The sequence below is a fragment of the Cetorhinus maximus genome, chromosome 7 (assembly GCF_964194155.1).
Source record: "Cetorhinus maximus chromosome 7, sCetMax3.hap1.1, whole genome shotgun sequence".
In the NCBI taxonomy this organism is placed as follows: Eukaryota; Metazoa; Chordata; class Chondrichthyes; order Lamniformes; family Cetorhinidae; genus Cetorhinus; species Cetorhinus maximus.
Window position 1 is genome coordinate 86,554,301 of NC_135885.1, and position 27,235 is coordinate 86,581,535.

Below are 27,235 nucleotides of genomic sequence, written 5' to 3' on the forward strand. Positions count from 1 at the left end.
CCCTAACTTTTAAACCCCTGCCTCCCTACCACCCAGAGTTATCAATCTTTGCTTTGTCATTATAAAAATTCAGCACAGATCAGGAATTGAACTTGCAACCTGCATGGCTTAGTGCTACTTTAGGTGGTGCCTTTACTCATTGGGCCATCAGGAGCTGGTCATTAGCTTTCTCTTATATAAAAAAAGTTTTGTAACAGGCTGCCTTTCCATTTCTATCAATTGGAAAGCATTGATTGCTCCAGCAGCTTTACTCAATTAGTAGAAAGGGACTGCAGATGCGCATCGATCAAGATTGCAATGATGCCAATGGGTAGCATGACTACAGCTACCCTCCAGCATCACTCTGAAATTGCTGTTGGTACTACTCGAGTAGATGACATGTAAACATAGTATAAGGGGAACAGACAAAAACTGCAATGAGCCAACCTGACAAATTGGTTTCATGCTTCACCAGATAGCCAGTTAACTCAGACAAAGACCCCCATTTGGACAAATACACAGCTACTAAACATCAGGGGAAATACATAGCTCTTTCAGTTTTTAAAGTACCTACCTATTTACTGCCAACACTCTCTTCCAGTCACTGGCATCATCAGTTCATGCAAAAGGGAGGAGCATAAACAACTGCCATAATTTCCAAAGTGGTATTGCTTATATGTACAAAAAGAATAATAGACAAATTGTCCCACCGTACATATACAATTCATTTATTTAAAAAAAAAGGCCTTTCCAACACAAGTGGTCCAAGTTAGCTTGATTTGTTTTCAATACTTGCCCTTACAAATGAGTTTAGTTCATTATTAATGAGCCACCTTGTGGAAAACGGTGTAGAAATTGCAGCCTCTCTGAAGTGATCTGGTATGATTCTGAGTATTTCTGAATATGTAAATTGCAATTTTCACCCAGATCTATTTTCATTTCAGAATACCGTCTGGGAAGTGTTCACACAATTAGTTGGTAGTTAAACTGTCATTCCCAATGATCATAAGGAACTTATTTTTAAAAAAACATTACTTCAGAATTCAGAATTTCCCTCAGAATTTTAAGCTGGTGAAATGGCAAAGAACCATTTAGAAACCCTATCCATATTGTGATTTGTTTTGTATTTTTGTTAATTGGAAATGTAAATGTAAAATAAAGTACTAAAAACTTGATGAATGGCATATCTTCATTTTCTTCCAATACTGCACACTTCTCAGTAATGACACACTACTGGTAGTAGGAGATAGGGGGAGTGAGATGTAGGAATATGATTTGATTGCACTACTGTAAAAAAATATTGTGCCACACTTTGTGTTCTGTAAGTATAATGAACATATTCATATAGCATTTGGGATCCTACTTAAAATGTGTTGCATAAATGGCATGGCACATAGGAGAAAATTAGCAGAAAAGATCAAACTATTCAGTGAAATTTTACACTTACTATCAATTCCAGTTTTCATTTATGTGAATTACAGGCTCACTGGGCAAGGAATATAATTTTTAGTTCCATAAAATAATATGCATTCACTTATAATTATACATTTATACATCAAAGTGTTCAATACAATCTTGCTAGGATGCAGAATATATTAGATCTGATTTACCTGTTTTGACTTAAATCGAAGAACTTTTTTCTCTTACCTCCCAACACCATTCCAGCTTGGTAGCACTTTCTGAGGCGGCAGGCTGGACAGTTCTTCCTTCGAATTTTGTCAATGATGCAGTCATTCCTTCCAGCGCATAGATACTTATGTTGCCCTGAAAGTTAGAGGTGAAGTTACTGTTTTCAAAAACTGCTGGAACATACATTTAAACATCACAATAAAAGATAACAGACCTGAAATGAGCTAGCACTAGATAAATCAAGGGTAGATATTTAGCATTCAAACTAACTTTAATAGAAATTAAAATTGGGAGAAATGTAAAACTTGCTATTATCTGTTTTAGACTACCACATGAGGGTGGGGGTTAGATGGGATCAATTGTCTCCAAATGTTTTAGGTGCTAAAGAGCCTCCAGGGTGGCGAGGAGGGGGTTTTGCTGAACTTGGGTTAGCCCCCATTTAGTGCGAGATGTAATTATTGGTATAGGAATTGAAAGTAGCGCTATGAATGGCCACTCAGAGGATTGTTAAGCAGCTGATTGTCACATAATTTACCGCCTAGTGCTCATTAAGGAGGCTGCACGGCATTTTGGTGGATAGCGCTTGAACTAATGCCCTCTCCTAACATCGACCAGCTGATTCGGAGTAAATAAGTTGTAGAAGATTTTGAGCACTAGTAAAGGTATATCACCTTTTACTCTTCACTTACTGCTGGAAGTTTGAAAAGGCCATTTGAAATATAGCAGAAGATTTTCAGGGACACTTTGTGAAACTTCACCTGCACTCCAATAACATTTATTCAGGGAAATTCCCTGAGGATTTAATTTAAAAAGAGGAAGAGCTGTGCTGCTTCTCATTATTTGTCACCTTATGGGAGTCAACAGGAGAAAAGGAATGCTTCATCATCAGAATTTGCTAGGATTCCTCCTTGTTTGGCAGGAAGAATAGGAGGAGGTCGGAAGGCCAGGCTGAGCAGCACCAGCTCCTGCAGGAGAGAGGGACAGGAGCAGGAGGGCAAGGTGAACTCTTCCCCTCCTGTGTGTTCAAGACATCCCAACTCCTGCACCAGGGCCTCTGGTGCTGGGTTGAGAACATGTGCACCCTCTCACTCATTCCCTGAGCCTTGCTGTGTGTCAGCCAACGTAGTCAACACCACCAGTAAAGTGGGTGCGTGAAGCTCACATATACTGCTCAACAAAAATTGCACTTAAATCAGCATTTAAACCTATAGGTGTTTGTTTTAGCACCCAATCGGCATATTCAAATTATGGTAATCAACAATTAGGCCCAGAATTGTGTATTGAAAGCAAACTTTCAAACAGGTCAAACATTTTGCACTTATTTTTATCATTTTACCAAAACAATCCCAGGATCTACCCCATCTAGTTTGCTGTTCCAACATCTCTCTTGTTGTACTGTATTACAGTGTGATGCAAATGGGTTCAGTCTTGCCTGTATTGCTATCAGTGCCATTGTCACCTCTACAGATAAGACCAAAGAGAGATTTCACCAAATCATTACCAGTTTAAAATCCCAGCAAAAATTGATTGTGAGCATGAGGTTTTTAAAAAAAATTTCTTCATGGGATGTGCACATCACTAGCAAAGCCAACATTTAGTGTCCAACCCTAACTGTGCTTGACAAGCTGGTGGTGGTGAACCACTTTCTTGAACTGCTGCAGTCCATGTGGTGCAGGTACATCCACAGTACTGTTAGGGAGGGAGGTCCAGGATATTGACCCAGCAATAGTGGAGGATATAATTCCAAGTCAGGCTGGTGTGTAGCTTGGAGGGGAACTTGCAGTAGTATTCCCATGCATCTGCTGTCCTTGTTGGTTGAAGTGGTAGAGCTCACAGATTTGGAAGGTGCTCAAAGGAGCCTTGGTGAATGGTTGCAGTGCGCCTTGTATATATATATGGTAGGCACTGCTGCCACTGTGTGCTGGTGGTGGAGAGAGTGAATGCAGATCAAATGGACTGCTTTGTCTTGAATGTCATCGATCTCCTTGAGTGTTGTTGGAGTCGTACTCTTTCAAGCATGTGGAGGGTATTTGATCACTCTCTTGATTTGTGCATTTTAGGTGGTGGACAGGCTTGGGGAGTCAGGAGATGAGTTACCAACTGCAGAATTCCAGCCTCTCACCTGCTTTTGTAGCTACAGTATTTATATTGCTGGTCCAGTTTAAGTTTCTGGTCAATGGTGGCTCCCAGGATATTGATGATGGGGGATTCAGCAATGGTAATGCTGTTGAACATCAAGGGGAGATGGTTAGGTTTCTCTTGTTGGCGATGGTCATTGCCTGGTACTTGTGTGGTGCAAATGTTGCTTACCACCTGTCAGCCCAAGCCAAGGATCGCCACATAAATAATTATATGCTTCCAACATTTAAAACTATGCAAACACTTGCTGTGCTAAAATCATACAACCGGTGGACCATGAATTTTTGGCCAATGCATAAATTCAAGTTAGTTAAAATCAGACCCTTAAACTATCCTTTAGATACAAAGAAATTTTCTTCCCTGGCTGACGAGTTCATGATAAATTTTCAGCTCATGCAAAGGGAAACAATAATCTAAGGTAAATAAAAAAATAAAAGAAACAGAAAATGCTGGAAATACTCAGCAGTCCAGGCAGTATTTCTGGATACAGAAGCAGAGTTAGAGGGCTGGATTTTCACTACTGAGGCTGGTAGCTCGAGTCAGGAAATTTCTTGTCTCGGCAGACTTGCCTTGATTTAAAACCCAATGTTCACTTGTGGAGGGGGTGGGGGGGGGGGCGGTATACAGTCCTAGTTGTTTTAGAAGTTGTCATGCCCTCTAGCCCTCAATCTTCACAACCCCTCACCCTCCCATCCAGCCCTTTCAAGGCAGAGCTAGATAGATTCTTGATTAACAAGGGGGTGAAAGGTCATCAGGAGTAGGCAGGAATTTGGGGTTGAGGTTACATTCAGATCAGCCATGATCTTATTGAATGGTGGAGCAGGCTCGAGGAACCAAGTGGCCTACTCCTCCTCCTAATTCGTTTGTTTGTATGAGTGGGCCATTCGGCTTTTCAAGTCTGCTCCGCCATTCAGTAAGGTCATGGCTGAGCTGGTTATGGTCTCAACTCCACTTTCCTGTCCGCCAATTTTTTCCTAATCACTTAACCTATCTATATCCCTTTGCAAACTCTCTACCTCCTATTGACAACTTATTTTCTTACCTATCTCGCTGTCATCAGCAAATTTAGCTACTATACATTCACTCCCTTCATTCAAGTCACTGATGTAGATTGTAAATAGTCGAGGCCCCAGCACTGATCCACTCCACTAGTTACAGCTTGCTAATCCAAAAAGACCCATTTATCCCTACCCACTGCTTTCCATCAGTTCACCAATCCTTTATCCATGCTAAAATGTCACCCCCTACACCATATGCACTTTACTTGTGTAGTCTTCTATCTTAATGGCCAAGATAAAAGCAATTTCCACTTCACATTTCCAATTCTCTTCAGCTCTGAAGAAGGGTCATATGGACTCAGAATGTTAACTCTGTTTCTCTCTCCACAGATGCTGCTACAGCTGTTGAGTTTTTCCAGCATTTTCTGTTTTTGTTTTAGTCTTCTACCTTGTTATTTTCCAATCTGCTGGGATCCTTACAGAATCTAAGGAATGTTGGAAGATTATAACCATCTCCCCAGTCACTTCTTTTAAGACCCTAGGATGAAGGCCATCTGCTTCTGGGGACTTGTCAGCCTTTAGGTCTAATAGTTCCCCCACCACCTTTTCCCCAGCAATGGGAATTGATTTCCTCCTTCCCTTTCACCTCTTGATTTTCGAGTAACTTTGGGAAGTTTTCTAAGACTTCTACAGTGAAGACAGACACAAAATACCCATTCAATGCCTCTGCCATTTTCTTTTTTTCCATTATCAATCCCCAAGACTCACTCTCTAGATGACCAACACTCATTTTAGTTACTCCTTTCCAATTTAAATACTTGTTGAAACTCTTACTATCTGTTTTTATATTACTAGCTAGTTTTCTCTCATACTCTACTTTCTCCCGCTTTACTTTTTTTAGTCATTCTTTGCTGGTTCTTAAAATTTGTCCAATCTTCTGACCTATGACTAATCTTTACAGATTTGTACGGTGTTTGTTTCAATTTGATACAATCCTTATTTAGCCACGGATGACACATTCTTTTCTAAGAGTCTTTCTCACTGGGATAAATCTTTGCTGAGTTATTAAATATCTCCTTAAAAGGTACCACTGCACCTCTACTTTCCTACCTTTTAATCTAATTTCCCAGTTCACTTCAGCCAGCTTTGCCTTCATACCCTTACAACTCCTTTTATTAAGGTTTCAAACACTAGTCTTAGACTTACATTTCCCCCCTCCAAACTGGACGTGAAATTCTATCAAGTTATGATTGCTGTTGCCCAGAGGACCCCTGACCATGAGTGTGTGTTCAATTGTTCTCTGAAGCAGGTGGGAAGCTCGTTCCTCTGCTGGTGTTGGAGGGGTTGGATTGATGCAATTGTGTTACCACCATTATGAGAAATGCTGTCATCTGTGCCTATTCCTAGTCCACTTTTATTGGGCAGATTTATTCCGAATAATGTCTCAGCGAAAACAATTAAGTCGCAGCCCTTAGAACATTCTCCTTATGTTTTGTTGCCATAAAAGTCTGCTGGATTGCCACAGTCACCACACTGTTCTGAATACCTTGACATATCTCCTTTGTTGCATTGCAGATGTAATTTGCCGACTCCTCCAGAAAGAAGACTTTCCATTCCCTACACGTGAGGCCATTGTTTTTTTTAGATCTGAGTCCCTTGGTACTGTGGCCAAGGCCAGTCATTTCTGCCCTTAGTTCATAATTATCTCCTCCCTGCTGCTCCTGTTCACTGATGGTCTTACCTTGTGATATATACTTTGCCTCACTCGTCATATATTCCCAACTTGGTGTATCTGCACTGGTACTCAAATAACAGGATGAATTTATGGGTGGGAAGGAGGAGTAGTGCTCGCCAAGCCCTCCCCTGCCCCCCCAATTCGAAAAGTCAGTCATATACCAAACAACCTTAAAAAAGGCTGCCCAACATCGATAATATGCTGCGGGTAGCCTTAACAAGCACAGCATGGGACTTCTGTCCCTTCATTGGAAGATAGTCCCACCCTTGAGAGCTGCGGCTAATCTGATTGGATGGTAGCTCTTGTAGTCCCACCAGCTCCAGAACTCAGTAGTGGGCACTGCTGGAACTAAAACAACAAGGGCCAGAATTTTTCCGTCAGCGAGTTGGGGGCAGGGCCCGCTCTCCGACATGAAAATGACGCGGGATGATGTCAGGGGGAACACCCGACGTCATCCTGCCCCATTTAACTATTCAGGAAGGCGGGCGGACAGCGAAATCAGCTGTCTGCCCGCCGACCTGTCCATGGCCAATTGAGGCCATTGACAGGATACTTAAGCCAATTAAAGGCCCTGCCTGTCCAACCTTAAGGCTGTCGGGCAGGCCAGGAGCCCCAGCGGGCTTCTGAAAAAACATGAAACCTCATCCACTGGTGGGATGAGGTTTCATGTCTGTTTTAAAAAACTTTAATAAACTTTATGTGATATTTATTAACATGTCCCATCTCGTGTGACATTGTCACATGGGGGGACATGTTAGTAATTTTTTAATTTTTCTATTTTTTAAGTTTATAAAACTTTCAGCGCTCTCCCTGAGACAGCACTTAGTCTCAGGGAACTGTGCGCTCTTTCGTGTGCATGCGCGACACCTATCATATTTTACGTGCCTCCTAGCCAAAAGCACATATGGCAGTAGCCCATAAAATTCAGCCCAAGGTGTCATGGTGGATTAGTGAAATCACAGGCGGGAATGGGTTCTCTGGAGCAACCAGGCTGTTTGTCCTCACTTTTTGTGAACAGTCAGCAGCAGTAAGGTAATTCATTTTAAGTGAGTGAACTTTCAATTCAGGAGAGAATGATCAATATTAGAAGGTGAGAATATATGGAACTTGTAATTAATTTCAGTACTGCAGGAGACCGCCATCCAATTATCAACTTTAATCTGAAGCTCATCTCCAACGTCTCCATCTCCCACCCTTGCACTACCTCGATCACGAGCATCCTTGCTGTTTGAAAGCGGGATAAGGAACTGTGGAATGGCAGGAGAGGGTTGCACAGCTTGGGTGGGGGTCGGTGGTCGTTGGTGAGCTCTCTGTGCGTATTAACTCCTTTATCTCCTGTATCATCCTCTTCTGGCAGATCCTGTGTTGGGTTCCAAAACCCTTGCCTCCTTTGCCCTTATCTTTGCTGCACAACTCTTGTGTCTTTGAACACCTCAGTGCTGGTCCACCTCCTGCCATGTTCTCTCCCTGTGCTTTTGCTCTGTCTCTGCCTCCTCAAGTCCTGCAATGACTCATGGATTTTTAAGCTTTCAACCTTTAATTGCAGCTGCAACATCTGATTTCCTTTCCTTCAAGTGAAAAACAAGGACTTGACAACAGAAACCCACCCTGGATACTTAATTGATCCACTCTTAAAGGATTGAGAAGGCGGGTCACATACCATTGGCCAAGGAAAGACCAGGCCTAAGTTAATTATCAGCTATTATTTACATAAATCTGCCACTTCAAACAATTCATGATCAAATTTTAGAATCATAGCTGCAAAGGGGAGCTTTGTTCAGTATGTTGCTATGCTGTTCTCCGTAATACCATGTTGCCATGTTGTTCTTACAGCTAACAACAGTACTGTATATAACAATCACACTGAAATCATTGTAATTGCCAGCACAATTTAAACAATTGAAACTTCTAAAATTAGCATGAAACACTCATGCTATTATTCTTTAAACTAGAGATGCTGCAAATATAAAATTTACAGTTCTCTATGTAAATACTCAAATATTATACTTTGGATTGAATATTTACTGAGCAAACAACACAAAATTCCAAGCCCACCTTTTAAAATAGACTTGATCTTTGCAGAAAATTGACAGAGTAGTGCATTCATCCAAAAATCTTCCTTTAGTAGAGAATTGTTTATTCAGGTATAACTTTCCTAATTATCTTTTTAATTAAATTATCAAAAAATTACATTTACATGTATACCTTAGAAAACTATTTTACATTGGAGCTAATTGCACTCATGGGCCAGGATATAGTGGCCTCATCCACCAGCAGGAAAGTTGGGGGAACCCCGCCTCAGTTGGCCATGGAAGCCCCGACTAGATTTTACAATCCTCAGGCAATTAAATGTTTGCAGCCAGGGCTTCCGCCCCTTTAAACAACAAGGTCCTGCCTCCAAGAGCTGCTGGCCAATTGGAGGACCAGCAGCTCTTCAATACCAGCAGCACCAGAGTGAGCAGTGGCCACTGCTGGGACCTCAGCCAACCTGGACCAGCCACGTGGAGGGTGCCCTGGAATTAAAGTGATTTTTGTGGAGCTCATTGGGGTTAGTCAGGCAGGCCCCGGCGGGGTAGGGGTTGTTTGTGAGGGCAGAAAGTGGTCGCTCAGTGGGGGTAGCCCTTACTACTGGGAGGCCCTCTGTGGGCTAGAGTGCCCGATCGGGAGGTCCTCCTGAGCCCACAAGGAGAGCATGGCAGTCTCCTCACGAGGCAGACGGCTTAACTGCTGCTGGTGAAATACCACCTGCAATGGCCCTAAATTTGCCACTTAAGGGTTTCAATTGGGCCAAGGGCTGGGTCGTCCACCACCTACTCCACCGCTGGTAAAATACCAGCGACAGCAGGAAGGGAAGGGGCATGCCATCCTGCATCCCAGCCAATTTTACATTCTCCCCCACCTTGCAGCTCATTCCCTTGCACCCCATAAAATCCTGGCTATACATTCAGGTTTCCTGGCATGACTGTGATTGAACTGGGAGGTAAGGGGGTCAAGAGGTTGCAGCAACTTGTTTCTGGCAATTCACGTATAGGTAGGGGAGGGTCTCTGCCTTCATTATCAGTTGGGTGGGTTTCTGTGCTGTATTGGTGTTGTCTCGGCTGAGTGGCTCTCCAAAAGCGAGCTCCAGATCGATTGGGAATTTCTTCATTTCTAGGCATAAGTTGCACATATGTTCTGATTCATAGGAAAATAGGAACAGGAGTTAGCCATTCAGCTCTTGAGCCTGTTCTGCCATTCATTTGGATCATATATATCTGTATCTAAATTCTATCTACCGCACCACCTCTCCCCACCACCTTGGGTCTGTAACTCTTAATATGCTTGCCTAATAAAAATCCATTCATTTATTTTCAGAAGTTTTCAATTAATCTAACCTCAGCAGCTTTTTGGGGGGCAGTTTTTCAGATTTCCACGAACCAGATATATCTCACGTGTGCTTCAACTGCAGAGGAAGCCTGCATCTTCCTGTAGTTAGTGGTAAATGTTGTGCTGGCCTATTCATTGAGGGGAGTCTGTGCTCTGCATTGAGTAGGTTCAATAAGCACCACATAGATGGAATGTGACGATTGGTCATGATCCTTTTGGTCCCCTGACCCTCTACCCAGAATGGCTGATTGCAAAGACATAATTTAAAAATGTGTAGGAAGGTTCCTGGTACAAGTTTAGGGTCTGCCTTTTCTTTGGCACAGTGGTCCTGCTCAATCCTGTAAATGGTCTATGTGTCATACATACAGTACTGTGCCCATATTTCCCAATACCTCATGGTTTTGTGATCTGAGCTTGATATTGTGTCTTTCACAGTTGCCCCTAAGTGTACTTCAATCATCAGTAGGTGGATTGAAAAGAAACTTCAGTGAAGCGAAGCCTGGTGTGAATTGCAAAGTGACTTCGGGCAGAATGGTCCTAGATTTGCACCAAGTGGGGTAGTGGGCGGGAAAAAGAATGTTTTACCTGCTGGCTGCAACGGCGGCTTTTCATGCCGTATCGTCCCAATCCCGCCTCATTAATCATGCATTCCCGGGAAACACGCGTTTTGCTGGCTGGTGGCCTCCATTTCGCTTGCCACACCATCACCTCACTGTTCCTCATGCCAGGTGCCATATTTAAAGTGCAGCCACGCGCACCTCTCAGAGCTTCCAGCCCAGGACTGCCGCATGGAAGACATGGCCCCGAAAGGCAAGAAGACTGCAGCCCCCTGATTCAGTGATGCATCCCTGATACACCTTTTGGATGCCGTGGAGACCCGCTATGATGTCCTCTACCCCTGCTCTGGCCGCAGGAGGGGCCGCAGCATCACCAATCTGGCTTGGGAGGCGGTGGCTTGGTGGCCCTGCAAAAGAGGACAACCACCCAGTGCCGAAAGAGGATGAATAATCTCCTCTGTTCCATCAGGATAAATCACTCTTCTCATCACTATCATCTCACAAACTCACAAACTCATCACACATTCACAGGGATCTCACTCACTGCCAGTTCAAGGGACATCACCATTCACTCCCTCACACACACTTTCATTGTCCTCATCCCATCCATGGCACCACTCACCACCCACACATGCCAGGCATGTTTATCACTTGGCCTGGCAGGCATCCTGTTTACACTTTCTCCACCTCTATTCATGCAGGACAACCTGGCACTCAACAAAAGGGAGAGGTCACAGACTGGTGGAGGATTGCCTGAAATTAAAGTCCTCAGGGACTTTGAAAATAGAGTCACCCAGCTGGCCGATGAAGATCTGGACCATTCCTGTGCTGATGGTGAAGGCAATGGTGCTCAACCAAATGAGGATCCAGCAGTGCAACGTCCATCAGACAACCATGCTGCGAGTGATGTGTCCTGTTTCACAGCCATGGACATTGCCATGCACTAACTATCTCTCCTTGCTTTCACAGGGACATCTAAGAACCAGCCGAGGGAGTCCACGACCCAGGTCCTTGACTCAAGAGCGAAGACACCTCAGAAGAGGAATCTGCTGAAGCCCCCATTGAAGTCCCATCACAGCACTCACCCACACTCTCCACCAGTGCAGAGACAAACACCTTGGTGGGACCTAGCTTTAGGGTAGCCTCGGGGTCACAATCTGGTGAGCACATTGCACTGTCTGATCCATTGCAGGCGGAGGCAGGGACTTCCCAGGTCTCCGGCACTTGGAGCACTGCTGGAGACCAGAAATCTGCTGAGTCCGAGTCCAATCACGAGCCTCTGGTCTTGGTCATACCTCAGTTGCTAGAGCTGCAGACACAAGCTCGGTAACATCAGGGGTGTCCGCTGCACTCATCAAATTGCAAGGCACAATGGAGGAGACGTGCACCTTCCATCTGAGGTGATAGCACCAGCATGCCAACACACCGAGGAACACGGTAGGATGGTGGGTGTCATGGAGACTTGGCCCAGGACATCAGTCCTGCACTGCTGCACAGGCTGAACTCCATCGCTGATGCCTAATTGGCCTCCAACAGTGTCAACACGAGAGAGGTACGGGGCAGCTCAATCTTACTCCAGCTTCCCTTCTCCTCAAGAAGTCACCCAGGGGCCCTCGGGCACCCGTAGGGAGGAGAATCAGCAGGTGCACACCCTGGGGACATTCACCCAGGTGACTCTGGGAGTGTCTGGCACATCTGAATCCCCTCTTCCTGTGACCACAGCATATCCAGCTGCACAAGCCAAGGAAGGTGCCACTGCCACACAGCAGGACCCCCAAAAGCCTCCTGGGGCCCTCCAGTTCTCAGCCCTCCAGAGCACGCCCATCAAGGTCATCGCATACTGGGTGTGGCAGTCAGCAGGCTGCCTCCACCTCCGCTCTGGATGTCGGGGGAGCACCAAGACGTAGCGGCAGGGCTAGGAAGGTTGAGAAGATGTAATTGCAACAGCCTGGGCACAGGTGTTAATCACTTGTATATAATGCTCACATTGTTAATAAACTACCAAGATTGTCTCCTTGCCTATGGCTCCTTGTTATGATAAGCAGTGTCACTCAGATGTGAAACCTTGGTTCCTGCACACAATAAAGGCAGGTGTTTCAGTTCAGGGCCTTTTCCCTGTGCAGTGTGTAACCTTCCCAGCAAACTGATGGTGCATCTTCACAGTCCCTGGATACATCAGTCGTGCCTGCACCTCCGTGGGCTTATCATTGCTGCCAGAATGTCCTGGGCCAGCAGCACAGAGTTCTGTCATTCTCTCTGTGTGCTCCCAACACCTTTGAGGTGCAGCTGGCCCCCCACAATCTCATCAGCATCTGTGACCCGTGACAATGTGGTCCTGAAGAGTTCAGCTCATGAAGGATGCCACAGGATTGAGAAGTTAAAGTTTCTCCACTGCATTTCCTTGGCATGACCTTGTTCACAGAGTGCAAGCAAGCTGCCATCAGCCAGGCAGGAGTCAGACATTCACATAAGCTATGTGAGGCTCTATGGAGTGTCCCCACTGCATGTCATCATCATCCTCCTGGAATGTAGGGACGATGGGCATCGACTGCGTCTCTGTGACAGGAGCCTTATCACAGAGGGTATGTGTGCTATCATCAGCCAGACAGGAATCGAACATTCACAGATGCAATGTGAGGATCTATGGTGTCTCCTCACTGCATATTATCATCATCTGAATCTAGCAGCGATGAGGGCCTCCCGAGCGCGCCTGCCTCATCTGGCCAGTGCAACGGCCTCATCGCCGTTATCCTTGCCTTCGAGGACCTCCTCACCATCCTCCTTGTCGATTATTCTCCTCATCGAGGGTGATGGGCAGCTCCTCCATCTCCTCCTCAGCCAGGTCCTCTCCCCATTGCAGCGACAGGTTATAAAGGGTGTAGCAGGCGACGATGATGCGTGACACCCTCTGTGGACTGTATTGCAGGGCTCCACTAGACCGGTCCAGGCACCGGAACTTCATTTGCAACATGCTGATGGTTTACTCCACCAAGTTGCGTGTTGCAGCATGAGCCTCGTTGTACCTTCTTTCTGCTGCACCCTGAGGCCGCCGCGCAGGCATCATCAGTTACGTCCCGGACAACCATTGTCCCCGAGGAACCAGCACTGCCGCCTCTGTGGACCCTGGAAAACATCAGGGATCTGAGACTTACTGTGAATGTAGGACTCATGGACAGTCCCAGGGAACCGTGCGCAGACCAGCAGGATGCGTTTGTGGTGGTTGCACAGCAGCTGCTCATTCAGCAAGTGGAAGCTCATGTGACTGACATCGTTGACCACTTGTTGCGATGGAGATCTGAGCGCCACATGAATGCAGTTGATTGCACCCTGCACCTGTGGGAAACCTGAGATCTGGGCAAATCCCAGCGCTCTTGCATCCTGGCTTTCCTGATCCTGGGCGAAATGCACAAAGTTGTGTGCCTTGGTGAAGATGGCATCTGTGACCTCATGGATGCATTTGTGGGTGGAAGCTTGTGATATCCCACAGAGGTCACCTGTGGAGCCCTGAAAGGAGCCACTGACGTAAAAATTTAGCCACGGCCACTGGCAGTGGATGCCCTCCAAATCCCCTTGGTGCCAAATCCTGCAGCAGGTGGCAGGTGTGACCGACCAGCTCCATGGACATGCGCAGTCTTCGGCAACACTGGTTCTCAGTCAACTGCAGGAATGACAAGCGCTGTCTATAAATCTTGTGTCTAACCAGGCGCTGACCAGCAATGGTTCGGATGGGTCTTCAATGGCGTGCGCGGGCACTCCATCCTCTTCCAGAGGGTGCTGCTCCTCCCTCTGCACAGCTAGGTGCCTCCATTGGCTCTCTTCTCTGTAAGCAATGAGGCATACAGCTAGGTCACCAGGCTCCATGCTTTTGATGTACTCCTCCTGCAGGATGAAAGGGAGTTAGCTTGGGTATACTAAGAACCTCTCTTGGTTAAGTCTGAAGGGCCCTTAACACATCCTGGAGAGTGCTGGCCACCACTTGGATGGCCAGAGTTTAATGCGCTGCATGGCTGCCCGAAACCCCAACCCCTCCACCCCACTTCACCTGACCGATTGATGGCAGCTTTGCCCACTGGACTACGTACCGTGCTCTCAGCTCAGGCGCAGGCATTCTCCTAACCCGCACTGCAAGGCTACACTATTAGCTTGAACTATGGGGGAGACTGGTCCAAACCGGGATGATGACTTTGCAAGGGGCTGTGAGCACCTCCACCAGTGACTGCTCCATGGCCAGCTTTAGCAAGGAGATTGTACAACGTGCCCAGTCGTCCAATTGTTCTGCAGTCCACTAAAATGCTCATTAGTTTGCAGTCTGTGCCTGAGGGTTGAAAAGCTCTGGAGCATTTGGTGGCACTTTCAGGCCTCTGTGTTGCTTGAGTGATCAGATATGCTAGAGGCCTAACTCCTAGCATGTCAATGTGACTGCGTCTGAACTGTCTTAGCTACAGAAGAATGGTCACGTTACACAAGGTTTCCCTGTGTGGCTGCTTCCCTTTCCCGCTCCCACGTGTGCTTGTGTGCTGCCATCAACACAGGGCAGCCCTTGCCCTGGGATTGCACTGTCAGCCAGCCAGGAAAATGCGATTTGCCTGTATCCTCGCCTGAATGTGTGGCACCTCAACCCTGAGATTCAACAGTTGCGCAGCGTTACTGCGCACTCACCTCCGAATTCCCCTCGAAGTGCAGGTGAACGCCTTATAAATGCTGTTGTGAAACACATCGGCATGAAATCACACTGGCGTGTTCAGATAATCCAGCGTGGGGGATGATTTTGGTGAGCTGGGTTTATAATGCTGTGCAGATGTATTACAATGCAGCTCCCGAAGTGCGGCGGTGGGAAATGTGGCCTGCGATTGACGGGTGGAAAGGACGATTGCAAAGTGATTTCATGACACTGCGAAACCTAATTTTGGCTTTCCCACCATATTATCCCCTCGTACCAACCTTGACGCCGACACCAGAGGGCACGGAAAATTCCGCCCTTCATTTTTAAAACAGCAACTGAACAGAGTAACAGTTAAAGCAACTTCCTTCACTGAATCAAAGCTTGCTCTTTAAAAAATTGATTCCTTGCCCATTTTGTGGGCTGACTTATTTTCTTTTACAGACAAATTCTTATTGCAAAAAACTGATTTATTACATGATAGGTTATAGCTCCAAGTCTTGGCCTGCAACACACGGTTACTGCTTTAAAACTCTGCTCTCTTCTGCTGTTTTTCCCTTTTGTGCTTACAGTAAGGAGGAGGTCTGGGCCTTCACTCAGTCCCCATTCAAGGACTCACTAGAAGGCTTGTCAATCAAACTGACTTCTTCCTCACCCTGAAGTGTGGGCTGGATCTTATGGCGTCCTCCCCCATCCATCCGCCCCCCTGACCGCAGCCCCCGCAAACCCTGCTGGGTGCATTTTTATGTCAGGTCGCTAGCCCACTGCCTTCTCACCCGCTCCCAACCAGTCCCCATTATACAGGTGGTGGGTAAGGCGCCCACTAGCCTGACCACGCTTAGGCTTATTCAGGGTCTTATAGTGGCCAATTATTGCCACTTAAGGAACTTAAGGCCCTCAAACCACCTGCACTTAGAAAAAATGTTGGTAAGTGGCAGATGGGCGAGAATGGGAAGGCTGTTTTTTAATCAACTTAGTTGAAAAGGCAGGAAGGAAGGGGGGCACATTATTCAGAGTGTGCCCTGTGGCATCATGTGCAGCCTCCCCAAGATATTACCCCCCCCCACTTTGTTTCTCCGCACCTGACCTACAAAACCCAGCCCCCTACGACGCTCCCTATGCTCCCCGATTCCTCCCCATCCAAAACTCTGGGCTTACCTCTCTCCGGAGGCCATGTCCTCTTCATCCCAGGGCCTCCTTGCAGCCCTACTCATTAGCTTTCCTCTTGCTCTTTGTGTTTTTATAAAATATATTTCATTTTCCTTGTTTTACTTGCTAATATTTTTTTCATGTCCTCTCGTTGCCTTCCTAATTTCCTTTTTAATTCCACTCCTACACTTTTTATTCTCCTCTAGGGTTTAGGCAGTACTGAGCACTCTACATCTGGCATAGGCTTCCCTTTTTGTCTTGCCCTATTCCCTATGTCCTTTAACATGCAGGGGATGGGGTCCAAATTTGGGAGTCCCACCTTTTTCTTTGTGGGATCATTTTTGTTCTGAACATTATCTACTCCTTGAATGCCTCTCTCTGCTCTGACACTGATTTACCTACAAGTAGCTGTTTCCAGTCCACCACTGCCAAATCACATCACAGCTTAGTAAAATTGGCCTTTCCCCAATTTAAAATTTTTACTGATGGTCTATCCTTGTTCTTTTCCATAACTACCCTAAATCTAACTGAATTATAATCATTACCACCATAGCTCTCCCACTAATACCCCTTCCACCTAACCAGGTTCATTCCCTAAATCCAAGCCCAGAACTATCCCTTCTCTTGTTGAGCTTAATTGCCATGCATAGGTGAAAATATTTACCAGAATGCATTTTAAGAATTCTGCACCCTTAATACCTTTTACACTGATTTTATCCCAGTTAATACTAGTGGTAGTTGAAATCCACTACTATTAATGTGCTAGTGTTTCTGAACTTCTCAGAAATTTGCCTACAAACGTGTTCTTCTTTCTCCTTCATGTACTACCAGTAGTGTGGTTACCCCTGTTCTGTTCCACAGTTCAAGCCATATGACCTCATTGCAAATCATCCCACCTCATAGCCATGATTGTTTCTATAAATGATATTGCAACCCTTTTTTGTATTCTCTTCTCTACATTTCAACAATGATTACATTTCAAAAGTACTTCATTGGTTGCAAAGTGATTTGAGATGTCTGGTGGCTGTGAAAGGCACAATATAAATGCAAGTCTTTTTTTCCTTCTTCTTGTGTCTTGCCTGTTGCATGGAATGTTGACTTGCCATTCTTGCCCAATTTAAACCATGTTTCAATATCAGCTAATATATCATATTGTTAAGTGTTTTTCAGTGCCTTCAGCTCACGTAATCACTGAGCAATTCCTTTGCTGTCTATTTTTCTAGCTTTTGTTTCCTCATACTCACTAATTTTCTGCCTTCCATTTCCAGCTTTGCTTCTCTCCCTTCTGAATCTATGCTCTGGTTCCAAGCTCTCTGTCATATAATTTAAACCCTCTGCAACAGTACCAGTAAACTTTCCTGCCATGATATCGGTTCCAACTCTGTTGAAATGTAATATACACTCTCCAGCCAGCTGAAATGGCCTCTTAGCATCTACCCTTTAAGGCTTTTCAGAATCTTATGTTTCAATGGGGTCACTTCTCCTTCCTTTAAACTCCTGAGAGTACAAGCTTATTCCGCTAAACCTGTTCTACTTGTAATCTACTTGGAATCAATCCAGCAAACTCTGTTGCGTCCTCTCTAAGGAAAGTGTAACCTTCCTTAGGAATGGCGACTAAAACTGTCCACAACAAAGCTTACAAAATGAATAGGCAGCATTTGAAACTGGTAGGTTGAAGAGGAGTCAATGTTCCTTTTTATTGTGTTCAGGAGTGAGCTCAGTTGTTGTGTGTGCTGGATAATAGAATTGGGGCTATTTTTCTGCAGGATTCAGTTTCCAGGCGTAATTCACTCAAAATATCTAAAGTTGAACCCTAACCATTGAAAGAGGAAAGGCCCCTGCATTTGTGACTGGAATTTTCTGACCCCATTGGCATCAGGTGTCACAGTAGGGGGAGGACAATATAGCGAGAAGGCCAAAAATCAGTTTCACACCGGTGTGAAAGCACAGCGGGATCATCCGATAGCGTCCCGCTGGAGGCTGGCGTGAACCTGCTTTGCATCCCGCTAATCCAGAAGATGTCTGGAGAAGTGTGACATACGAACATACAAACAAGGAGCAGCAGTAGGCCATTCAGCCCCTCGAGCCTGCTCCGCCATTTAATAAGATCATGGTTTATCTGATAGTAACCTCAAATCTGCATCCTACCTACCCCTGATAAGCTATCACCCCTTTGCTTACCAAGAATCTATCCTCCTCAGCCTTAAAAACATTCAAAGACTCTCCTTTCACCACCTTTTCAGGAAGAGAGTTCCAAAGGCTCACGACCCTCTGAGTGAAAAAATTTCGCCTCATCTCTGTTTTAAATGGGCGACCCCTTATTTTTAAAGTGACCCCTAGTTCTAGATTCTCCCAAAAGAAGAAACATCCTCTCCACATCCACCCTGTCAAGACCCCTCAGCATCTTATATGTTTTAATCAAGTCGCCTCTTACTCTTCTAAACTCCAGCAGATACAAGCCTAACCTGTTCAACCTTTCCTCATAAGACAACCCACCCATTCCAGGTATCAGTCTAGTAAACCTCCGAACTGCTTCCAACGCATTTATATCCTACTGCAGACGTGCAGATATCGGGACTTACTGTTTGAGCTTTGCTCAGATTGTGGACATCCAAAAGCAGAAGAAGCTGGAGCCCTATAGCTACACCTGCATTGCATGCTGGGTGGATTCTCATCGACATGGCTCTGCTGCAAGGCAGCTCACGGAAGGTGGGGGGAATCTCTGTTGATGCTTCAGAACATCACGGTCTTGGCCATGGTCTGCTACCGATGATCGGCAAGGTTGGAGGAGAGGAAGATCCAGCTGTGAGTGGGAGAGGAAGGTCTAGCTTTGACTGGGAGAGGAAGGTGTACCGGGAGTGAGATTGGAGTGGGGGGGGAAACCAAGGAGTAGGAGGAGGTGAGGTTGGGAGTGTGGGGACATAGGTGTTGAGGGGGTGGGGGGCGCAGTTGTGGGGGTTGAACGAAGGTTTCGGGGTGGTGAGATTGGGAAGGGAGGAGGGAGTACAGAGGGAGGAAGGTGTAATGGGGGAGAATGTGGCAAGTGGGGAGGTAGTTGTATGGGGGGGAGGAAGGTGTATGGGAAGGAGTTCTGAGGTGGGAAGGAGTTCGGATGGGAAATCGAGTGTGGAGAGAGGAATGAGTTTGGAGGGGGGAATGAATAAGGGTGGAAGTAGGAGTAAGGGTGGAGGAGGGAGTAATGGTGGGGGAATGTCCAGGTGAATGTGCAAGGGGAAGGTGTGCGGAATCAATGACTGCCTCTTGGGAAGCGAATTGAGGGTGGACGTGATATGAGGGAATGGTGAGTATGAGAAGGGGGCAGAGTGAGCTGGAAGGGTGGGAGGGTGAGGGTGCAATAGTAGTGGTAGAATGGACAGCGAGGGTGGTTGGTGGGGACTCGGGGGCAAACACGGACCCTGGGGGTGGGAAGGAGGAGGTCGGGGAGGTCGATGTGGATGGGGTTGTGATTCTGAGGAAGGTAGGGAACACGTATGTTCACCTGGACATCCTGGAAAGAAAAAGGTTTGTGTTGGTAGGTGATGGTGGGGAGGTGGAAGGTGATGCTCGGGGGGAAAGGACATGGGTGATGGGGAGGGGAAAGGGCAGGGGAGCTTATGAGAACCCTGACTATGACCATGTTTTTCAAATCGTAAGTGAACGAAGCCTCATGTTGGATGGGCACAGGTGCTGCATGTGTAGTGGGTGGGTGGAGATGCAGGTCAGCTCAGATGGACAACTGAAAGAGAACCCCAGCAGGCAGCATTGAAAATGCTCGGGACAGTGAGATGAGTGTGATGGAGGAAGGCTCCGTGTGTATGTGAGAGTGCTTGCACGAGGCTCCGAAAGGCCCTGCCAGACACACACTCCACCCTCCAGAATCACTGGTGGGGGGAGGGGTTGCTGTGGGAGGACTCGTGGAGCCTGTAAATGAAGCTGAAAGATGCCATTACACATTATTCAGTGCAAGTGAATATATTTTCAGATTATAAAGTAACAAAATGTGTTCACCTGTACAACTGCTTGTGATCAGAATTTCTTAACTTTTTTAGGCCTATCACTTCTTCTAGGTGCTACCCTGACATATGCAGGAGGGGTGGACATGATCTGTGCAATGGTTGGTCCTATTGTCTCTGATGACTTCAGTGTGGGTCCTCTGGAGAGCTGAGCCCTTGGGGGCCCAGGCTTGCTTTGGTCGTCCTCCTGTGGGCCAGCTGCTCCATCTGCAGTGATAGAGGATGAGGTTGAAGGGGGTCACAGGCAAAGGGGACTTGAGGGAGAGGACAGTCTCTGAGATTCCTAAGTGGATGAGCCAGGGGTGTCCAGCTGCCGCTCCTCCTCCCTTCGGGTGCCCAAGGGCCCCATCTTGACTCCTTGAGGGGATGGAGCACTTGGAGGGATGTCAAAGTGCCCTATTTCCCTCTTGCGTTGCCACTGCAGGAACTCACCCATGGCTTCACTAAGGAGTGCAGGTCTGTGCGCATCTCCACGTTCTGCTGGACCAGGGCCTCCATGGCATCCGCCATCCTTCCCATGGAGACCTCCATACATGTATATGTGGCACCACTTCATCAGACAGCAGGTGCACTCACTACTCCGACTTGCGTGCCACTCTGTTGAGAGCTTCGAACAGCTCTGTGTGATGTTCCCCCACCTTCTGCTGACTCTCCATGATGAGCAGAAGGCCGAATCCAGAGGCTCGTCATCTGACCCGGACCTCACAGATGCCTGTTCCCTAGCAGTCCTCCAAGTGCTGGGGAGCTCGGCTGAACCTGCCTCCTCTTGCTGCGGACACGTGTCCATGCAGTGACCACCAGATTGTGAACCCCAGCATGCTCTAGGTCTAGATCCCACTGAGGTGTGTGTCTCTGTGTTGGTACAGGATGTGGGTAAGCGCCATGACAGATCTTCCAAGCTGCTTATTTCCAGCTCTTCAATGGAGGAGGAGTCCTTGGTGAGGATGTGGATGGAGCTGGGGGACTGGCTGGCTGAAGATGTCAGTCGCTTGGCAGAGCTTCCTGTGAACCAAAGTAGAGATAATTAGTGCATGGCAGAGGAGTCAAAAGCTGGAGAGAGAGCACTCACAGTTGCGTTGAGAGAGGAATGATGGGGTGCAGAATTCTACGTGGGTGGTTGCTCCCGACCTCAACATCACCGCAGGCAGGGTCCACATCTTCACTAGTCAGTGCAATGGCACGCCCCTTAAAGTGAGTGAAGGCCCAATGTGGGCCACCCCACCCCTGGTCTGGGACCTCTCCCTGCTGATGTGAGCCAGCTCCTCCTGTATGAAAACAGATGGAGTGTGAGCGGGACGCATGGCACTGCATGGAATGTTTGTATTGTGAGCAGAGCCATGGACGGAATGAGGGTACGAGCTCTAGAGGATATGAGCCTGATGGAGATGTGAGGGTGTCTGTGAGAGTTCGTGGTGTTGTCCCTTGAGGTGTGAGATCCCTTTGGATGTGTGATGGGTTTGTGAGTGTGTGAGTTGAGAGTCATGAGGTGGTTGACTTACCCTGGCGGAATGGACGAGAGCATTCATCCTCTTCCTGCACTGGATGGCTGACCTCGTCTGTGCTCTGGTGGCATTGACTGCCACTGCCACCGCCTCCCAGGCCGGATTGGTGACTCTGGTGGAACTCCTGTGGCCAGAGCAGAGGCAGAGGACATCGTGGTAGGCTTCCACTGCGTCCAGCAGGTGCCCCAGAGAGGCGTCTCTAAATTTAGGGGCTGCCATCTTCTTTGCTTTTGGGACCATTGCCTGGAGCAATCCTGGTCTGTAGACATGAAGTAGGCATGCGCTTTGGTGCACTTTAAATATGGTGCCTGGAGCGAGGAAGCACTGAGGTCACAGCTTGGGGGAAAATCCAAGCCCCGCCTACCAGCGATCCAGAGTGTTTCCCTTGAGTGAATTAATATTGAGGGGGAACATGCCGGGAATAGGATAATACGGCGCAAAAAGCTGCCATTGCGACTGGCGAGTAAAATGTCCTTTTTCCCGCCCACCACTGCACTTTGTGCAAATCTGGGATGATATCACCAAGTGCGTTGAAATCTTGTATGAGGGAGACAGTGGCGTAGTGGCAATGTGACTAGATTGGCAATCCAGCTAATGCTCTGGGGACATGGGTTCAACTCCCACCATGGCAGCTGGTGGAATTTAAATTCAATTAATAATCTGGAATTAAAAGCTAGTCTCAGTAATGGTGACCATGAAGCCGCTGTCAATTGTCATAAAACCCATCTGGATCAATAATGCCCTTTAGGGAAGAAAATCTGCTGTACTTACCTGGTCTGGCCTACATGTGACCCCAGATCCATAGCATTGTAGTTGACCTTTAAATGACCTAGCAAGGCACTCAGTTGTACCAAGCCGCTACAGGAAAAATCAGATGGGCCACGTGCATTGATCTAGGCAAAGGAAATGACAACAGCACACCCAGCCCTGTTGACCCTGCAAAGTCCTCCTTACTGACCAATACTTGTGACAAAAGGGGGAGAGCTATCCCACAGACTAGTCAAGCAACAGCCTGACAGTCATACTCACAGAATCATACATTATAGACAATGTCCCAGACACTATCGTCAGACCCACCAGAGGGGCCGGCACAGTAGCATACAGTCAGGAGGGAGTTGCCCTGAGAGTCCTCAATGCTGACTTTGAACCCAATGATATATCATGGCATCAGGTCTGACATTACTGTCCTCCCCTGTCCATGTCAGTACTGGTAGGCGTGACCACCGTATAGTCCTTTTGGAGACAAAGTCCCGTCTTCACATTATGGATACTGTCTGTTGTGTTGTATGGATGCTAAATGGATAGGTCTCAAACAGATCTAGCAACTCAAAAAATGGCATGAGGCCATCAGCAGCAGCAGAATTGTATTCAACACAATCTGTAACCTCATGGTCTGGCATAGCCCCCACCCCCACTATTACCATAAAGCCAGGGGATCAACCCTGATTCAATGAAGAGTGCAGGAGGGCATATCATGAGTAGCACCAGACATACCTGAAAATGAAGATACAACACAGGACAAGTAGTATGCCAAACAGCGAAATCATGCGATAGACAGAGCTAAGCGATCCCACAGCCAATGAATCAGATCTAAGCTCTGCAGTCCTGCTACATCCAATCGTGAATAGTGATGGACAATTAAACAACTCACTGGAGGAGGAGGCTCCACAAATATTCCCATCCTCAATGATGGGGAGGCCCAGCACAGCAGTGCAGAAGATAAGGCGGAAGCATTTGCTACAATCTGCAGCCAGAAGTGCCGAGTGGATGATCCATCTCGGTCTCCTCTCGAGGTCCTCAGCATCACAAATGTGTCTTCAGACAATTTGATTCACTCCACATGATATCAAGAAACGGCACTGGATACTGCAAAGATTATGGGCCCTGTCAATATTCCGGCATTAGTACTGAAGACTGTCCTAGGCCCAACCATCGTCAGCTGCTTCATCAGTGACATTTCCTCCATCATAAGGCCAGAAGTGGGGATGTTCGCTGATGAATGCACAATGTTCAGCACCATTTGTGATTCCTCAGATACTGAAGCAGTCCATGTCCAAATGCAGCAAGACCTGGACAATATCCAGGCTTGGGCTGACAAGTGGCAAGTAACATTTGTGTCACACAAGTGCCAGTCAATGACCATCTCCAACAAGAGAGAGTCTAAGCATCTAAAAATCTAAGAACAATCCAACCATCTCTCCTTGACATTCAATGGCATTACCATCACTGAATTCTCCTCTATCAACATCCTGGGGGTTACCATTGACCAGAAACTGAACTGGACCAGCCATATACATACTGTGGCTACAGAAGCTAGGAACTCTGCAACAAGTAATTCACCTCCTGACTCCCCAAATCCTGTCCACCGTCTAAAAAAGGCACAAGTCAGGGCTGTGATGGAATTCTCTCCTCTCGCCTGGATCAGTGCAGCCCCAACAACACCCAAGAAGCTTGACACCATCCAGGACAAAGCAGCCCACTTGATTGGCACTCCGTCCACCAGCTTAAACATTCACTCCCTCCAGCACCGATGCACAGTGGCAGCAATGCGCAGTGTGCACCCTCTACATGATGCACTGCATTAACTCAGAAACTCCTTTGACATCACCTTCCAAATGCATGACCTCTACCACCTAGAAAGACAAGGGGAGCAGATGCATGGGAATCCCACCACCTGCAAGTTCCCCTCCAAGCCACATACTATCCTGACCTGGAACTGTATAGTTGTTCCTTCGCTGTCACTGGGTCAAAATCGTGGAACTCCCTTCCTAACACCACTATGGGTGTACCTACACCACATGGATTGCAGCGGCTCAACACTACCTTCTCAAGGGCATTTAAGGATAGGCAATAAATGCTGGCCTATCCAATGATGCCCACATCCCGTGAAAGAATTTAATTGGTTGATTCATTGAAAGTTATTCAAAGGGGTTTGGTTAGGTTGGTTAAATATGGTAGCATGTGCAATGTACAGAATATTGTGTTTAGTTCTCCCTGCCTCTAAGCTGTGGATTGGGCTCTGACGTATGGCATCAGGAGGCTGTACAGCCACAAAGGAAGACCTAAGGTCTAAGGCAGAAAATGTTTTACAAGAGGTCTTAAATATAAAAGCCAAAAGGTGATTATGAACTTATGACAAAAATAATTGCATTTATATAACACCTTTAACATAGAAGTTCTTCACAGAAGTTTAATCATATAAAATGGATACCCAAGCCAGCAAGGTGGTATTAGAAGGAGTAACCAAAAGCTTGGTCAAAGTAGTAGTTTTCAAGGAGAAAGAGGTGAAGAAGAGGTGAAGTGGTTTATGGAAAGAAATCCAGAACATGGTGCCCAAGCAGCTGAAGGCATAGCCTCCAAAGGGAGTTTTGGTATACGTAAGAGGACAGAGTTAGAAGAACACAGCTTTTGAAAGCTTGTAGGGATGAAGGAGGGTACACAAGTAGGGGATGAGACCACAGAGGAATTCAAACACAAACTGATAATTTTAAATTTTAAAAGTTGGGGGAGTAGGAGCCAATGTAAGTCAGTGATCACAGGAAATTTGGCACATGGTGAGGGACAGGAACAGGCAACAGCTTTGTATGAGCTGAAACTTCTAGAAGTTGGAGGATGGGAGGCTGGCTAAAGAAACATTCACATTGTCGTATCTGCAGATGAAAAAGACATGGGGCCATGACTTCAGATGGAGTGGCAAGTGAATCGGTAATTTCTTACCTTCAAATACAGGTGACGCTATCTCACCCGACCTTCTGACTCAGGCCAGGTGAGATCTGTGAAGTGAAGTGCGTTTCCAGGACCTACCATCAAGGGCAACTCAGTCGAAAGTCAGTGAGCCACACCCCTTTTTGGTGGGGGGGGTGGGGTCAGTCGGTGGTGGGGAGGTCAGTTGGGTGGGGGGCAGTGAGGCACATGTCAGTTGAGGATAGTATTAGTCAAGGGAGGTGTCAGTCGGGGGTGTTGTTAGTCGGAGAATGTCTGTCAGGGGGGCTGTCAGTTGGGAAGGGTTAGTCCTGGGGTGCGGTCAGTCGGAGGAGTTCAGTCGGTGAGGAGGGTGGCTGTCAGCCTTGGGTAGTGTCAGTTGTGTGGAGCGTTGGGTAGACAGGGTGGGGGTTGATTCGGGTACTCAGGGGGGTCAGTTGGAGAGGGGTCAGTGAGCAGGGTTCAGTCGGTAATGTGTTAGTCAGGGGGTTGTCAGTTGGGGGTCGGTCGGGAGCCTTAAGGTAGTTGGGGGGGTGGTTTTTGGGGGTGTCAGTAGGGTGGGGTCAGTTGGGGATTCGGGGATGTGTCAGTCCGGCAGGTTGTCAGTCGACGGGGGGCGGGGTCAGTCATGGGAGGTTGGGTCGGCTAGCCGGGGGGGGGGGGCTGTCGGTGAGGCGGGTCCGTTGGGGTGGGGGTGTAATCAGGAGGTCCAGTGTGATTTAGGGGGATGTTGGGGGTAGTCAGGGGTGGTGGGGGCATCCTGTGTGGGATTAGAGCAGGTTACATGGGAATGAGGAGGGTCCTGTGAGGAGATGGGGATTGGGGCTGTCCCTTGGGGGGACGGTGGGGAAAGTGGTGGTGTGGGGACAAATGGGTGTCCCATGGGGGGAGCGGGGGAGGTCAGTACAATAGTTACCCAGAAGCTAGATGTGAAGAGTCAATGATAGTTTCATGGTCACCGTTACTGAGACTAGCTTTATATCCCAGGTTTTATTAACTGAATTTAAATTCCACCAGCTGCCATGGTGGGATTTAAACCCATGTTCCCAGAGCATTAGCCTGGGCCTCTGGATTACTAGTCCAATGACATTACCATCCCCCCTTATGTTCACGGGTTGAGGCAGAAACTATGCCCAATTCCAAAATTAGATTGGATATCAAATATGAATATGAAAAGATGATAAAGGGTCATGGGAACAGAGCAGGTAAACATGATTAGGACTATTTGCTCACGTGGAGGGTAAATGGCAACAAGGACTGGTTAGAGACTGAATAGTTAGTTTGTAATATCCATGAAATTACCTACTGTAATAAACTTTGTGTACTGGACAGGTTTCTTGTTAGAAACAGTAAACTTTATTTACAGAGCTCCTGATGAAGCTACATACTTGAACCAGGTCCACGACTAGAAAGCTCCGCCCCTAAGATTACCCACACTTAGGGCTGATGCGTCTGTACAGTCACATGATCCCCAAAACAGTATGAAAGGTTTTACTTACAATCTCTACATTCCTCCCCCTTTAATTTTGCTTTACATCTCTTATTTACAAGAATATCTTAATCCATAACATATACAAATATACACAGTTCATGCGATTATAGGTTGGGTCTCTGAGGTGGTTTTCTAATTCGGTTGGAGCGACAAAGCTCTACAGCTTGAAATTCTTCCACTGGATCGAATTGATCAGGAACTACAGCATCAGGGACATCCTTAGAAAATGGCAGTTCAGAATTATTTACTTCAACAGAACATCAGGTATGTCTATTCTATGTTAATCTAGCACCTCAGGGATCAAAGTTTTGACT

At 46.9% G+C, this 27,235-nt stretch overlaps 1 protein-coding gene across 1 annotated transcript in view; it reads right to left on the reverse strand.

Moving 5' to 3' along the window:
- Nucleotides 1-27,235, reverse strand: part of LOC144682919 (progesterone receptor-like) — a 372,394-nt gene that overhangs the window by 140,059 nt on the left and 205,100 nt on the right. Inside the window, exon 4 of the mRNA XM_078545813.1 lies at nt 1,627-1,743. Within this exon, the coding sequence (XP_078401939.1) occupies nt 1,627-1,743 (117 nt within the window). The remainder of the gene's footprint in view (nt 1-1,626; nt 1,744-27,235) is intronic.